Raw genomic sequence first — 16,780 nt, 5'->3', positions numbered from 1 at the left:
CACATTTTCCCTGAAAGGTCAGAAAGGTAAGGCAAGAAGAAGACAAGATGGCCATGTTAATATACAAAGACAAGATGTAATGACATTACGACGAATCAAAGATGATTTAGAGAAAGCAATTTCCCTGGCCTTGTTCTGGAAGCTATCAAAAAAGGAAAATAAGTGAATAAACAGCCAACATCATATTCATTGCCTCTGAAGGAAATGCTAAGCAAATAGCAACAAATACAGGTTTCTCATATGAATTTCCAAGTTGCAGTGCAAAGTGCCTTTATCCAAGTATAACCACCTCTACATACTATTCAAACACACCTTATTATAAGGCATATAATAGCACCACTTTCTTTTTTTTTCCCCTCAAAAGGATTTTTATGAAATACAATTTAATCAAGTTGTTAGGGTATTTTTAGTCTACTTATTTTTTTATTTTAAATTTATTTACCTATTTTTTACATTAAAATTCCTAGGTATCTCCCCCCTTCCTTTCCCCAAATTTGTGAAGGCATCATATGACAAAAACACATGCATATAAAACTTCTTACTTGTTTCTTTTCATCAGTTCTTTCTCTGATGCTGGACATACACAAGTTATTCTTCAAACAATATTTCTTTTGCTGTATGTAATGTTCTCTTGGTTCTGCTTGTCTCACTCTTTATAATTTCATATCTTTCCATGCTTATTTAAAATTTGTAGAATTTTGATGTCCTATGTTTAGATGATGATTCATTTAAAAAGAATGCTTCCACTGTTAGCCAAAAAATAGAGGGGCTACCATACCATTCTTGGGTTTTCTGAAGTTTCCAAAATTCTTCCTTCTAGATGCCTTAAAGGCCTCAGGCTTTACGCCTGGAAGCACAAAAGATATAACATCCTGCTTTAGAATTGTAGAATTACAGGACTGGATGGCACCTCAGAGGTCCAACCCTTCCTAAATTCCAAGTCTCATCTACAATATCTCCAACAGCTAAAGACATGTATTTTCTGGTATAATTTTTTTTGACAGATACTTAGGCCCAGGACAGCTATTTGGAGGCTGCGTTTCAAAGGTAAATCATCCGAACATCTACATTTAGGAGGCTGAAGTGGTTGCTTTTCAGAGGTATTCTAAACTATAGGATTCATGACGTAGTTATTATTAGAGGAGATAGTTTCTTCCAATACTGCATCTACAATAATAAGGATTTAGAGTAAAAAATTCATTAAAAAAAATTCCAACTTAATAAAAAGTATTCAGGAACATTGCTTCACCTGGACATATGTAAGGATTTTCAGCATAGATTTGGGTAGAGCATATTTTAGAACTAACAAACCCGAATCCATTGCAGTGGTTACTACTCGAAGTTTAATCAGAATTGAATTTTTATCTTTTAAATCAATACATTATTATAAGTCTATATAGAAGGTACAATGCTAGATGTGCTACCCGCCAAAGACATAGTAACCACCCTCAAGAATTTTACTATTTAGGGGGCAGCTAGGTAGCCCAGCGGATGGAGAGTCAGGCCTAGAGACGGGAGGTCCTAGGTTTAAACTGGCCGCAGACACTTCCCAGCTGTGTGACCCTGGGCAAGTCACTTGACCCCCACTCTTCTACCTAGGAGCCAATGCACAAAAGTTAAGGGTTTAAAAATGTAAAAAAAAAAAAATTGCTATTTAATGTCATGAATCCTAAGATGTTCACATCACACAATCACATTATGACATGATGTCATATCATGTCATGATCACATAAAAATGATCATTTTAGTCATTTTAGATTAATTTCTCTAAAAGGAATTAAGAAACTTTCCAAAAGACAGTTTTACAAAATCAAAACCTAGGTTACTTAAAAAAGTCCAAAAAAAGAGTATCTTCCATTCTTAATGACAGAAGCATTCTGCTTTTTTGGCAGAATTTAATGTTGAGGAGAAAAATAATCTTGATACATCAATCCTAAAATGTGCTGTTTTAAAATTCTTCTAACTAACAATACCAAGGAATTCTTATTCTGTTCTTTTAAATATTTTTTAGTTTGGTGACCATCCAAATCTATTTAAAGATGAGACCAAAATAGGAATAACTCTCTTGTGACATGAGGGCTGTATACAGAAAAACCAAAGATTTTTTTTTAAGTTGATTTAATTTATTAACAAAATTCACACAATAATTATAAAGTTCACATGTGCAAATGATTACTTCAGTTATTGTAATCTTCTCTACAATATCATAAAGAATTATTTTAAATTCGTTCTGATAAATATATTGCAGCTTTGCATCCAACCTGAATAGCATTCTTCAAGATGGTGTATGCTGGTGCCTAAAAAGAAATACAGGACTGATTTTATTAGATGTTTGATGAAGTTACCAGAGAAATTTTCATAGTCAAAAGATATAGACTAAACTAGCAAATGAGAAATAATTCACTTTCTTTCCACAAGAACTTTAAAAAATAACAAGAAATGCTGGTTTCTTATATACAGGGGAAGAAAGGTCAGCAGGAAGAATTACATTAAGAGAACAAAAACAGGACTCCCAACTGAATAATTTCCTGAGCTACTTCATGTGGGTACTATATCATAATTTTTCTCCTAAGTCCATTTTCTCTGGCAACCACTTTAATTTTCAAATAACAGTGGCCAAAGCATCAACAGCAAAGTGTAAATGACAAGAACCTACCAATTCTGCATCATGGTCAAGTCCTGTATCATGGTGTTCCAGTTCCTCATCCCGAAATTTTTTAATTATCTGATTAAATAAAAATAGTAGCAAATCAGTAATAACATTTTATAGAACAGAAAATACAAATCATGTGTTCAGAGAACCTGGAATCTCAGAAAGAACACTAGATTCCAATCAGGAGACTTGGGATTAGATACTAGTTTTGTTCCTGAGTCAGCTGGCATGACTTTGGGACAAATATTTAATCTCTGAGATTATTTCCTTATCTTTAAAATGGACATACTACTACTATTTAACAACCTCACAGAACTGTTTTAAGGAAACTGTTTTGTAAAAACACTACAAAGCACCATATAAATCTGAGAATTATTACAATATCTCATTTTTATGTGGGACTTTTTGTTTCATGAAGCACCCAAACATGATCTTATGTGATACTGCTAACCATCAGTATACATTTCTTTTTAGTTCTCCTGGGACAACTTACATTCAAGGATAAGTGGTAGTTCCTGAATGTATTTACTTTTATGATTATATACTTTGTATATTGGATTAAGCAAGGGTCAAAGACTGACTGTATATAATAAAAATTTACCCATAAATAAGACAGAAAAAAGCTACCTCCTTTACAAAGACTTGGGCACTTTTTACCTTGAAGCTGAATCAGTTTTCAGAGGTAGATCATATAAAAATAGATATCTCCAAAAAATATAGAAATAAAGATATAAAAGTAGAAACATTTTTTAAAACTGACACCAGAGTGGATACTAAATATGCATATTGAACATGACAAAATAAATCTATATATTTTGTTTGGAAATTGACTAAAAGATAAATACATTCTTTTCTTTGATTTGTTCAAAACCTACCAACAGTGATATAGTGGAAAGAATTTAGGACTAGATTCTTGATTTAGCTCTGCCACTACTAGTGGCACCTTCAGCAAGTCACTTATCTAGACTTCAGTTTCCTATTGATTCAGTGATTTCTAAGATCCCTTCAAAATTATTTTTAATAAATGCCAATTTTTACACATACCCTTTTCTAAATCAGCCAAATTCCAAAACAAAGCTAAGCACCTGAAGAAGTTCTTCATACTTTTCTGGATCCTCTTCCATTAATGTCCTAATCTGGTTGTTATAATGATGTGCTATTGACTCTTCCACAGCCACAGTGCAGGCCATTGCCCCTTCCTTCCCAAGCATGGCTGTTCCAGCACCTGAAATTGTCCAAAGTATAAGTCATATTCCATTCTTAACCTCTTTTAGGTAAAATAAGTTCACTTAAATGGATACTCACCCAATACAAATCCCATTACATTCCAAAAAGGCATCAAGATAGTTGGTCGGACTCTAAATGTAATCATCAACTCATTAAACTTTTTCAAGTGGGCCTTTTCTTGATCCCACATTTTCTGTAAAAGAAATAAATTAATAAGAAATTTAATCATCCCATAGACACATCTAACAAGAATCATACTGTGTGTTAAGAGAACTGCAATTTCTTGATCCAAACTAGGAAAAGGAAGTCAAGGTAGAAATGTGGGGGAAAGTCTTTTCTCTCCTCTCTGCCTCTATGTATGCTTTATATTTAATTTTGTCCCCTTTCAGCCCAAATCATTCACTTTTAAAGAGAAACTATCATCTCAAAGAGACCCAGGTTAGAATTAGAGACTCTAATGTCCAATCAAGTACAAATTTTGTTTATTTCCGAATTAGCTTACTATATCTTATAGCTTTTTTGGAAATACCACGGTTTAAAAAGTTTATAAAAAGGGGAGCAGCTAGGCAGCTCACTGGATTGACAGTCAGGCCTAAAGACAGGAAGGCCTGGTTCAAATCTAGTCTCAGAGACTTCCTAGCTATGTGACCCTGAGCAAGTCACTTAACCTCCAATGTCTGGACTTTATTGCTCTTCTGCCTTGGAACCAATACAGAGTATTGATTCTAAGACAGAAACTAAGGGTTTTAAAAGAAAGTTTATAGAAAGATCTGTACAGAAGAGAATACAAAGAAATGAGATCTATGTTGCTTATTTTAAAATCTGAAAGATCAGAATAGCTATAGTCATTTGCCAGCTGCCAGAAGGTAAAAAATAAAGAATCCCATACTTCTCACAAAAATTTCAATAAAGACAAAGCTAACTGCTTGTCAGTTTTTACTTTTAACTTGGACTCATTTGTTTAGTGACTAGTGACTCTCATTAGTGACTAGATTTTACAATGATTTTATCATCATAAAATCAAATGTAAAGTACGTTTAAGTCAACATATTTAAACTAAAAAAGACAAAAACTTTAAAGAATTTCTACCTTTTTAGTTTCCCCCACCCTCTTATGATCTGCTTATTCTGTTTCTCAAATACTAATTAATGGGAGCAATGAAAACAATTAAGAACTGACATTACCTATAGAATACAACAATGATATATTTGGTTATAGTAAAATAAGTACTTGAGTGGAACAAAGTATAAGGGGCAAAGAATCATATATACTGACCTGGATAACTGGTCCTACACTTGTTCTACCTAGGACAGCCATTTGTCCAGCATATATACGGTTTGCTCCATATTCCCCAGCATGATCTACACGAATGATACGATCTATAGTGGCACGGTTGATATTTTCATAGGTCATTCCTGTACTGCAAAATCTGATGCTGGCACTTTTTGCATAACCTATAAAACAAGTTGTGCTTTGTAAGAATGTGAAGTTACAGTAAAGCTGATTTTGACTTTTCCTATAAAGACTAGGTAAGAAAGCCTTCACTTTAGTGTTATTTATATTTGATTTTCTATTTAATTTCTCTCAAATTTATACACATCTCTTTATTATTCCTTCTTAAGGGTTCTCATTATCAATTATCAATAGCAAGAGCTATTGTTTTCCAAAGAGGTTTTATCACTGCCACTTTCTGTCATTTCCAATCTACCTCACTCTATAGCTAGATTCACCTCCTTCATCTCTAAATTTGATCATTCAACTTAAGAAATATTTATCACATCACTCATTTACTGAGAATTCTTCAAGAGTCCTATTGCCTCCTTTAAATAAGGTTCAAATTCCTTATTCTGGTATTCAAGTTTCTCCACAATCTGGTATCACCTTACCTTTCTGGCATTATTTCACACTAATTTCAAGACCACATTTAAACCGAACAAATATAAATGTATAGGAATGCATACATGTTTATATGTGTGTTCATGTAAGTAAGCATAAATGTGTTTATACACACAAAATATATGTGATTTCACACAAAATGGGCAACTAAGTGGCACAGTGGATAGAGTGCTGGGCATGGGCTCAGAAAGAGGAGTCTTCCTGAATTCAAATCTGCCCTTCCGAGACTTACTAGACCTTGGGTAAGTCACTTCACCCAGTTTATCTCACGTTCCTCATCTGTAAATTGAATTGGACAAAGAAATGGCAAATCACTCCAATATCTTTATCAAGAAAACCTCAAATGAAGTCACAAAGAATCAGAAATGACTAAAACAACAAACATACCCTGCATTTTCCTATCTTTGAGCCACTGTTTTGTCACCAAGTTTACTTATTTCTTACCAATGTGGTAAGGTCATTTTTTTGGGGGGGGTCTTTATATCATATACATATACAGTACTTAACAGAATACCCTGCAAATGATTGAAACAATGCTTAATGAACTGAAATTACTTATTGTCTTAGCATTCATGTACACTCAGCTTTTGGATCTTCCAAGTTCCCTGTGAACTGGCTCATTGGAGTCTCACTCACGGAGAGAAGCTTCTGCCTGGGGCCCTACCAATTGGGACTCTGGAGCTGAATAAGAAGGGACTCCCCAGCATGAAAATCCAGATGTTGGTGCTTCCCGATTTGGAGATGAATATTAAAATTGTAACTGTGATTGTTGTATTCTTATGTATATGCTCATTTCCATATTTCTATCACCCTGTTTTGTATTGCCCTTGTCTCTTTCTCACTCTCTAAATAAATCTATTAATTCTCTTAGCCTAATCTGAGTGTGCTTATTATACTGTGCAATCCAAACCTAAATTCAGCAGCTGCAAACTGCTGAAATTCAGATACAACAGTGCAGACAGCTCTATTAACTTGCAAAGAAGATACTGACCTGCACTGGTAAAAAAATTCAGATACAACAGTCTAGACAGCTCTATTAACTTGCAAAGAAGATACTGACTTGCACTGGTAAAAAGCTTTCTTACTTGGGAGTTTCCCCGCACCAATTAAATAACAAGCTCAATTCCTAACCCCATTTTTCCCCTTTAGTCAATCTCTTTGTCAAAGTGTGACTATATGTGAACAAAAAATAGTAAGGCCCGCCAGGTAGTCCAGATTACTGAGCACTGGGTTGAAGTCACAAAGGCCTGAATCTTGCCTTAAGAGACACTAGTGGAAGGTATCTAGATGGTTCAGTGCATTGAAAGTCATCCCTGGAGTCAGGACTTCCTGGTTGTGTGAGCCTAGGCAAGTCACTTAACCTCCACTGCCTCGTCTTTTGCCTTGGAACCAATATATAATTGATTCTAAGATGGAAGGTAAAGGTTAAAAAAAGAAGAAAAACAAACAAACACTAGGTGTCATCCTGGGCAGTCACGCCCTCTAACCCCAAGTTTCCTCCTCAGTAAAATGGGGAATAATACAATAGCATATATTTCCATGGGGCTGTATTAGAGATAGTCCTTCGGAGATCCCTTCTACCTCCCACTCCTCCCTCTTTACCTGAGGGGAACCTCAGGGCTCCAGAACACAGTCTCCAAAGGGAAGAAACCGCAACCGCCCCAGCGTAACCCATCTTTGTCCTGACCCCTCGCCGACCCTCCACTGAGAACTGGTTTAAAGAGCTCTCAGCGCACTCCGATGACGCCACCTGAGTGACGTCGCGCGGTGCATTCTTATGACACAACCCTTTTCCCTCTGCGTTTCGTCTGGGATTGTGGTTCCCATTGAGAAAAAACTTTCGCCTCATTCTGAGGTAGTCCCAGCCTCATTGGTCATAGTCACAGTTCCTATTGGCTGGGCGCAGCAACACAGGGTTCCTATTGGCTGAGAGGCAGGCCCTAATTGGGCGAGTACTCCTTAAGTCTGCCTAGGAGACTGAGACACGCCCCTACGTTTGGGTAAGGTACTTTACTGCTTGATATCTGAAGTTTCCGAATTTGAGGTTCTAGACCTAGCTGGACAGCTTTGTGAGGTGAAGACGGGAGTCTTCATAAATTTCTTTTACTACCAGTATGCTTATGGATGGCAAGGAAAGTGGGATGGACTTCGCGCCTACGAGATCCACAACAAAAAAGGAAATGACACATGCTGGAAGGGAATGTGGAAAAATAGGGACACTAAACCATTGATGAAGTTGTTATGAACTAGTCCACTAGTCCAACCCTTCTGGAGAACCATGCCCAAAGCGCTACAAATGTAGGTCCTTTGATCTACTGCTAGATCTGTATTCCAAAGAGATCAGAAAAAAAAAGAAACTTAAATGTATAAAAATATTTATAGCAGCTCTTCTGGTGGGAAAGAATTGGAAATTGAGCAGATAACCTGTTGATTGGGGAATGAATGAACAAGCTGTTGTATATGATTGTGATGGACTACTATTGTGCTATAAAAAATGATGAAGGGGATTGTTTTTGAAAGACCTATAGGAAATGATGCAGTGAAGTGGGCAGAACCAGAACACTGTATACAATAACAGCAATGTTTAAAAATGAAAGACTTAGCTGCTCTGATCAATACCTCAAAATCCAAAGCAACTAGTATGAAAAATGCTATCCACCTCTTGAGAGAATTGATAGTCTTGAAGCATATTTTCATACTTAATGTTTGCCTTTTTTTCCCAACATGGCTAATGTAAAAACGTTTTGCTTAACATCACATGTATAATTGATATAGTTATCTAAATGGTGGGGGAGGGTGGAGAGGGAAAGATTTTTTAGCTAATTTTTTAAATGTTAAAAATAAAATTAAAATAACACACAGTTCAAAATATTTATCTACCTGTCAGACACAGAGAAACTATGTGAACACAATTATAAAATTCAAACAGATCTCAATAATTGCAAAAATATTCATTGCTATGGATAACATGAAGCATTTTTTCTGTTTTCTTTTGCAACATGACAATTTTGGAAATATCTTGCATATTTCACATATGTAATAGATACATTATTTGTCTTATCAACAGGTGGGTGAGGGTAGAGAATTAAGGATTAAAATTTTTTTAAACCAAACGTATAAAAATTTTTTTCAAACGGTATAGTGGGGAAAGGAATCCTTTTGTCCAATATTCTATTTCTGACATACCCATTTTTTCTCTTGTGTATTTGATCCTAAATTTCTATTTAAAGGTTAGATCACCTGACTCCTTCCATTTTAAAATGTTCTTTTCAAATTTTGCAATAGCACTTTGGCTCCCTTCTTGCCACCATCATATCCTACTTTTATATTCTTTGTATTTATGGGTCCCCATCCTCCAATAAAATTTAAACTCCTTGAGGACACGGTACTTATTTTCTTTTAAAAGTTTATTCATGCCTTTTGTTGTTATATCACAGTGATATCTGGATATACTTGCATTCCCCATCCTCCCCCCACATGTCTTCCCCTTATAACAGAAAAATCGTTCAACAAAATCTACCAACATAAACAACAATTCATCTGAAAGTGGGGCTACCATTTTCCAAATGGTTCTTGAACAAATTAGGCACTTCTTTAACAGTAGAATTGAATTGAAACAGGCTGATAATGTTCCATTTAAGGAAGATAATTTCAGAAGTTCACTCCTCTCATCCTATGTTAGCATGTTGATATATGGACATAGTTGCCTACTACTCCATCAGTACCATGCCTTATCTACATATTTGTTGAATGAATGGTGTGAGGTAGATAATATCAGGTTTTCCAAAGCAAAAATCTATACTTCACTACTCTGTGAAAGAATGCAAACTAACAGCTAGATTTCTCTCTCTTTGATGGGAAAAAAAAACTAAATTACTGTGATTTGGATGGACTGGATAAACAGATGTTTTCAGGATTATTAAAAAGCAACCTCACCCCCCAAAAAAAACAACTTCCAACTGGTCTTTGGAAGGCATTCATTTGAAGATGACATTAGACTGTCTTCTTGCTACTTCAATAAGAAAGCAAAAGGGTAACTTTAAAAACTAGTAGAGGGGAGGTGAAGGGGAAAGTAAAAACAAGAATCATGTAACCATGGAAATTTTTTCTAAAAAATTAAAATATTAAAAAAAAAACAAAAAAAATAAAAACTAGTAGATTTCCAGGTTCTTTTGTTATAGAATAATCTTGTGAGTCCAAACACACATATATTTATTCTAAGATTTTAAATATATTGTTTTATTTGATAGTTTTAATGCACACTAAGCAGAGACCTATATTTTTTAATCCTACAAATTTAACTGTAAGTAACAATTTGACCAAAAAATTCCAATATTTTAAAAAATCAGCATTTCACAACAATTAACAATACATGAATCAGCACTCCATAACAATGACAAAAATAGATGACAATAATTCTTTGTTTTCAGTGTTTCCATCAATAAAGAGCAGAAAATACTTGTTGGAGGCTGTAGGAATTAACCTTGCTAATGTTGACACTGGTCAGAAATAGCAACAGTTCCTCATTATAATGAAAATAATGACCCTTTGTATAATAAAAGCATCCTATATTGGTAAGAACACAAAAGGTACAAGCCCTTAATAATAAGAAAGATGCTCCCTGAAAATCTCCTGCTATTGAGTGGTCATCATAAGATATGAGTTATAAATCCTTGCTGCAATTCAAATCAATCAAAAACTACCTTTCATCATAAACTAGCTTTGTGAATTGATAAGGAAACAATAGATGGCTGGTAATGGGATTATATACACAGAAAGGTGAAACACTCTGTGTATATAACACAGAAAGATTCTTCTATAAACAAAGATCAGCTACTTATAAGGAAGGAATCATCTTTGAGCAAATATTCCTCATTATCAGCAATCATTTCCATAAAACTTATCATACTCTGAAATTCAGGCTACTATCAAAAGTGTGTTTGAATGTAAAGGAAAAGAAAAACAGCAAGAAACTATCACTTAGAATTGCTTTTGAAAAACAAAACTACAATTACATTGAAAAAAATCCAGCCTGTAGACACTTGGTGAAAATGAGCCACTTTAATAAAATCTGCATATATTTAAAAGATTTCAACTAAACACTCCTTTTTCATAATGTTGTATTAGTTGACAATTCAGAGAATAACTCAAGAGGGATAGCTCTTTACTGCCAAGTAGTAGCCAATTTCGAGGCATCTATTCCTAGTTTTTACTACAGTAGGAGTTAAAAATTATTTCATCATGTTTCATTAAATGTTTGTTCAGAGAGAAATTATAAACAGATATTACTTTAAAATGTGCTTCTTTGTGTTACTAGGAGGCTAAATTCCTCCTCAGAAATCTAGCAAATCTAGTTTTGCAAAATGTTTTATCTGAAAAGGTCCGAAGTCAGTGATTTAGGTATACAGTAATCTGCTGTAAGAGAGATTTAGCAATAAATCAGAATGTGTGACAGCATGATCCCAAAGCGCTTATCTACAGCCAAATAGATTTTAAAACATTTTTTAATATGTTACATTTTATAAAATACATTTTAAAATACATTTTAAAACATTCTTCCCAGAATGTTTGTTTCTGAAGCTTGAAATGTCCTTTAAAAGAACTGCCTATAAAACATAAAAGAAAACAGGTCTTACTTAGGGAATCAAGGAAAACTCTACTGTCTTCCACTTCTGGAAGCAATGGGTATAATTCCTAGAAACCATAGATCAGCCCTGAAAGAGAAGTAAAAGTTCAAGGGACACCTATTTTCATAAAAACAACTTTATGTTCTGCTACTCTGTTATCATATAAGTTAAGAAAGCATGGCTAGTCTCTCTTAATGATCTTATCTGAAAATCATTTTAAGTCATGCAGGAGTTGTATATGCCTAATATTCAGAGTTCATCAGGATAAGATGGACATTTTTGCATCTTACCAAAACTGGGGTAAATTTTCTTAAAAAGTTTAATGCTAGTTAAATAACTGTATTTTTAATTTTCTTACTGCTAACAACATGATGGTTCAGGAGTTTATCTTATTATATAAAGCAAAGTCAATTTTAGGGTTAGCATAACCCAAAAATATAAAAAATGTCATAGGAAAAGTTATGTGGTTTATTACCACTGAAATATGGCAGAAGTAGGACAAAAGTGGCACCTTAATATCAGTCCAGTCTCCAAATTTAACCTAACAAAATTTCTCAAACTATCTAAAAAAAGGTCAAATTCTCTTTGTACCCAACTTCCCTTGTAAAAAAAACTTAAATAACCTAAAATATTTTTTGTAGTCACTGACCTGAGATTCTACAAGCAGAGACTCAGTTCAAACTGTTGTTATAATTTACAAAATCCTGAAATAGAAATCGGTTATGTAAACACTGACTTCAGAATCCCAAACTATAACAGCAGTAATAGTATCACAGTGCAGAAAAGCCTGAACTCTAGAAAAATACATTTAGTATTTGTGCAGAATTCTACAGATGAGTTTTTGAGGTTCAGTACAATAGTTCAGTCAGCTTGAAAGTAATCAAAATTGTGTTCAAAATCAGCTTGGTCTGTTTCTTGTCTCTTCCTGAAGCTCTGTAAGTCTCCGAACTAGATAGTGTTTGTCTCGACTTTCCTAAAAAACAACAAAAATAAACAAGATATTTAGAGATATAATTTGAAAGGCTAGAACAATTATCATACAATTAACTGACCTATTTCCTCCACAATTCCACAGATATGGAAATATATATTCCATGATGGCACCGACACCAAATTGATGGAGGTGCACAGTGACAGACTTTCATGTTTTAAAATCTTGTATTTTTCACCAGTTAGTACTAATTAGCCCACATTGCAAAATAGGTATTAATCATGTATTTGTATTACTCTTGTAAATTCTGAAATGTATTATTTTGTACCTTCCCTATGTTCCCCACCCAGATGATAAGGGCATTCCAGGAGGGTTCTGAGACATCAACCTAGGTTGATAATTGATGGAAAGCAGAACAGTGAAGGGAACATAAGACAACTTGAACTGAAGACTTTCTTAGTCCAGAGGAATCCCCCAAAGCTGTCCTTGCCCATTTTTCATGTCCTTAAGTTCATCTGTGATGTATCAGATCCAAAAATATACCTCTTCCTGAATTTGTACCCTCCTCTTCTCCACCCCCTTTTCTGGGGTTTTCTGCCTAGCAAGCTCCAAAATGTCCAGGGGAGGGCTACTCTGGGAAAAGGTGGAGAATTCCCTGGAACGGGAGAAGGCGAACCTCCAGACCCTTAATAAATACACAAACCCTAATCCACAATTTATGCCATTCCAGAACCCTGAACCTCTTCTTTCAATAAACGCTCTCATACCTCCTGACAGAATGGAAGTTTTGAGCTTCCAATTCTTTGGACAAGATTCTGCTACAAACTTTGGTGTGTTTCCCACAACAAAACTGCTTACTATCTCATGGAGGGGTGAGGAAAGGGAGGAAGGGAGAGAATTTGGAATTTGGAACTCCATATGTAAGTTCTGCCTCCAACCTCTTGAGATGTCAATTCTATTGTATCTTCCTATAAATTGGGAGTGTCTGTAGTAAACCTGGGAACATTTTTGTATCAGAGTTTTTCTGTAAAGCAGTCAGTGAGGCTGTCTCTGGTGAGTGCGTGGCAGGCATGACCATTTCCCTCTCCCTTAACTCTTTGGGGGGCATTTGTCTTCGGTCAATTACTCAAGGCAATGCCCCTACATTTATCTCTCTCAATAAAGCATTATATGTTAAGCGACAGATTTCCCCAGTCATATTGCTTAATAGTGGTAAAAGAGGGTGTACACTTTGATATTTTCAAGGTTTCCACGTCACACAAATGGATCTTTCTAAAGCACAGGTTTGGCCATGTCACCACTCCAGCGGTCCCCAAAGCCCTCCAGGATCAAATATAAAAATGATCTGTTTGTTTCCTTCAAATACTTAACTCCATTGTCCAGCCCTTACCACTCTTCTGCCTCAGAAGCAAGAGATTTTAAGATAGAAAGTAAAGGGTTGTTTTTTGTTGTTTTTTTTTAAAAGCATAGTGTTATCCGGTTAAGATGGCGGCAGAGTAAAAAGCAGCTCTTAACCTCTCCTGACCAAAACACACAAGACTCTCAAGGGGACATAAAAACAAGTCCAGATGAACAGAGGAACCCCACAATAGGGTGCAGCGTGGAAGGTACATGGAATCGGGACATTTCCATGCTATAAAGGGGTGAAACAGCTCTCACTAAATTGTGGGCTGAGCAACCACCCCCCCCCCTCCACACACACCACCTATAGCACCGAAGCCAGCTAAAAAGAAATAGAGCAATTTTGGGGCACCCATCGAGTCATTGGCAGCTCCAGGGCCTGTTCCTGAGAGCAGCAAGATTTGGGACCCCAAAAAGCTAAAGAACGCACACAAACTTTGAGCGTGGACTCAGAGCTTGGGCGCAGAGCGCAGGCGCGGGCGGAGGTGTGGGTGGAGGCAGACACAGCCACGAGCTAAAGCTCTGAAACCCTGAGTGGGGAACCAGTGCAGACGGGTATACGACTGTGGAAGCAGCGCCCTGAGACTTGTAAAGGAACCTCCAGCAGAGGATCAAGCAAGGGGGTCCACCAGGGGGCCTGACCTTGGAAAAAACCAGACCTCAGACCTGAGGAGCCAAAAGACCGCGGACAGACCCTGAGCACGAGGATAAAGTTGAGAAGCTGCTGGGCTAATGATGGCTACCCAGACTCAGGAAGTTCAGAAGAGAAAGATTAACAACAAGAAAAAAAAGTCTTTAACACTCGACAACTTTTACACAGAGAAAATCCAGACAACCGAGCAAACAGAGGAGAACAAACAAGCATCTGGACCCACCTCAAATAAGGAAAACGGGTCACAAGCTATGGAAGAGTTCAAAACTGAGATTTTGAGGAAAATGGAAGAGATCTGGCAAGAAAATAACAGTTTAAAAGGTAGAATCTTGCAATTGAAAAGTGAGGCTCAGAAATCAAATGAACTGATAAGCAAATTGAACACCAGAAATGACCACAGCGAAAAGGAAAACCAGAAGATTATAGCCGAAAACCAAAAGATTATAGCCGAAAACCAAAAGATTATAGCCGAAAACCAAAAGATCATAGCCGAAAACCAATCCCTAAAGGCTAGAATTGAGCAATTAGAAGCTAATGATCTCTCAAGACAACAAGAACAAATAAAACAAAGTCAAAAGACTGAAAAAATAGAAGGAAACATGAAATATCTCAATGAGAGAGTGACAGACCAAGAAAACTGGTCAAGAAGAGACAATTTCAGAATAATTGGTCTTCCAGAAAAACCAGAAATTAATAGAAACCTGGACTCCATACTAAAAGAAATTATTCAGCAAAATTGCCCTGAAGTCCTACAACAAGAGGGCAATATAGACGTTGAAAGGATCCATAGAACACCCACGACATTCGATCCAGATAAGAAAACGCCCAGGAATATAATTGCCAAATTCAAGAGCTTTCAAGCAAAAGAAAAAATCTTACAAGAAGCCAGAAAGAGACAATTCAAATATCAAGGAACACCAATCAGGATCACACAGGATCTGGCAGCCTCCATGCTAAAAGACTGTAAGGCTTGGAATATGATATTCAGAAAGGCAAGAGAGCTGGGCCTGCAACCACGGATCAACTACCCATCAAAATTGACTATATATTTCCAGGGGAAAGTATGGGCATTCAACAAAATTGAAGAATTCCAAGTATTTGCACAGAAAAGACCAGGGCTAAATGGAAAGTTTGCTATCCAACCACAAAAATTGAGAGAAACATGAAAAGGTAAATAAGAAACAGAGGGGAAAGAAAGAAAATTTATAATTTTTAAATTTGCCTTTTTAAGGCCTCAGTGAGATCTAATTATCTGTATTCCTATGTAGAGAAATGCTATGTATAATTCTCGGTAGTGAACTCTATTCACTATTATAGTAATCAGGAGAATAATTCACAGGGTGAGGATGGAACACTAAATAATCTAAGATGACATGGGGGATGGGAAAGAGGGGGTGAATAGTAGGGGACACCAAGAGAAACTTGAGTGAATAAGAAAAATAGGATATTCTATTACACACAAAGAGGGCATGGGAAGGAGAGGGGACAAATACTATTATAAGAAGGAGAGGAAGAGAGCATTAAGAGGTAATAATCAAACCTTACTCTCAGTGTAATCAACCCGGAGAGGGAAGAGTAGCTATACTATCCATTGGGACATAAAACTCTTATCTAACCCTTCTGAGAAAGTCAGAAGGGATAAACCAAGGGGAGCAGGGGAGTGGGGAGGTCAAAAAAAGGGAGGGGAGAAGAAGGGGGAGGGAATTCATAAGGCCTTTAAAAACAAAAAGAGGGGGGGAAAATAAGGGAGGGGTAGAAATGGAAGTTAATCAAGGGAGGGGATAAGGGATAGCGGCTTAATAGCAAACCACTGGTTTAAGAGGAAATAGTGTAAGAAAAAGGAGGTAGGAATAGGGGAGGATACGAAAATGTCAGCAAATGCACAACTGATGATTATAACTCTGAATGTGAATGGGATGAACTCGCTCATAAAACGGAAGCAAATAGCAGAGTGGATTAGAAACCAAAACCCTACCATATGTTGTCTACAAGAAACACATATAAGACGGGTGGACATACACAAGTTTAAGGTTCAGGGCTTGAGTAAAATCTTTTGGGCGTCAAATGAGAAAAAGAAGGCAGGAGTGGCTATTATGATTTCTGACAAAGCCAAAGTAAAAATAGATATGATTAAAAAAGACAGGGAAGGTCATTATATCCTAATTAAAGGCAGTATAAACAATGAGGAAATAACACTGCTCAATATATATGCACCAAGTGGCATAGCATCCAAATTCATAAAGGAGAAACTGGCAGAGCTCAAGAAGGAAACAGATAGTAAAACCACACTAGTGGGAGATCTAAATATTCCTCTGTCAGATCTAGATAAATCAAACCGAAAAATAAATAAGAAAGAGGTAAGAGAGGTGAATGAAGTCCTAGAAAAATTAGAT

At 36.1% G+C, this 16,780-nt stretch overlaps 2 protein-coding genes across 2 annotated transcripts in view; both read right to left on the bottom strand.

Annotated features, from left to right (window-relative positions):
* Positions 1-2,101: 2,101 nt before the first annotated feature.
* COQ7 (coenzyme Q7, hydroxylase) lies at positions 2,102-7,506 on the bottom strand. Its single transcript, XM_044657466.1, has 6 exons — positions 7,379-7,506; positions 5,156-5,334; positions 3,959-4,073; positions 3,739-3,878; positions 2,657-2,725; positions 2,102-2,297 (listed from the first exon to the last, which is right to left on the bottom strand). Exons 1-6 carry the CDS (start codon positions 7,449-7,451, stop codon positions 2,220-2,222), a joined length of 654 nt encoding a protein of 217 aa, XP_044513401.1. The 5' UTR covers positions 7,452-7,506; the 3' UTR covers positions 2,102-2,219.
* A 4,795-nt stretch (positions 7,507-12,301) lies between these two features.
* TMC7 (transmembrane channel like 7) overlaps positions 12,302-16,780 on the bottom strand; it is a 74,696-nt gene continuing 70,217 nt past the window's right edge. The window contains exons 14-15 of the mRNA XM_044679063.1: positions 12,878-12,989; positions 12,302-12,376 (exon numbers count right to left, since the gene is read on the bottom strand). Of these exons, the coding sequence (XP_044534998.1) occupies positions 12,302-12,376; positions 12,878-12,989 (187 nt within the window). The remainder of the gene's footprint in view (positions 12,377-12,877; positions 12,990-16,780) is intronic.

The sequence above is a fragment of the Gracilinanus agilis genome, chromosome 1 (genome assembly GCF_016433145.1).
Source record: "Gracilinanus agilis isolate LMUSP501 chromosome 1, AgileGrace, whole genome shotgun sequence".
NCBI classification, from domain to species: domain Eukaryota; kingdom Metazoa; phylum Chordata; class Mammalia; order Didelphimorphia; family Didelphidae; genus Gracilinanus; species Gracilinanus agilis.
The sequence above is the reverse complement of the archived record's forward strand: the minus strand, read 5'-3'. Positions and strand labels throughout refer to the sequence as shown.

Bases quoted from the DNA above. Each gene is read 5' to 3' on its own strand.
- COQ7 (XM_044657466.1), bottom strand. From the start codon at position 7,451: ATGGGTTACGCTGGGGCGGTTGCGGTTTCTTCCCTTTGGAGACTGTGT. The intron at 5,335-7,378 runs GTAAAGAGGGAG...CTTGTTTTATAG, and splicing joins AGCCCTGAGGTTCCCCTCAG to GTTATGCAAAAAGTGCCAGC. The intron at 2,726-3,738 runs GTGCTTAGCTTT...TTATTTAATCAG, and splicing joins AGTATGAAGAACTTCTTCAG to ATAATTAAAAAATTTCGGGA.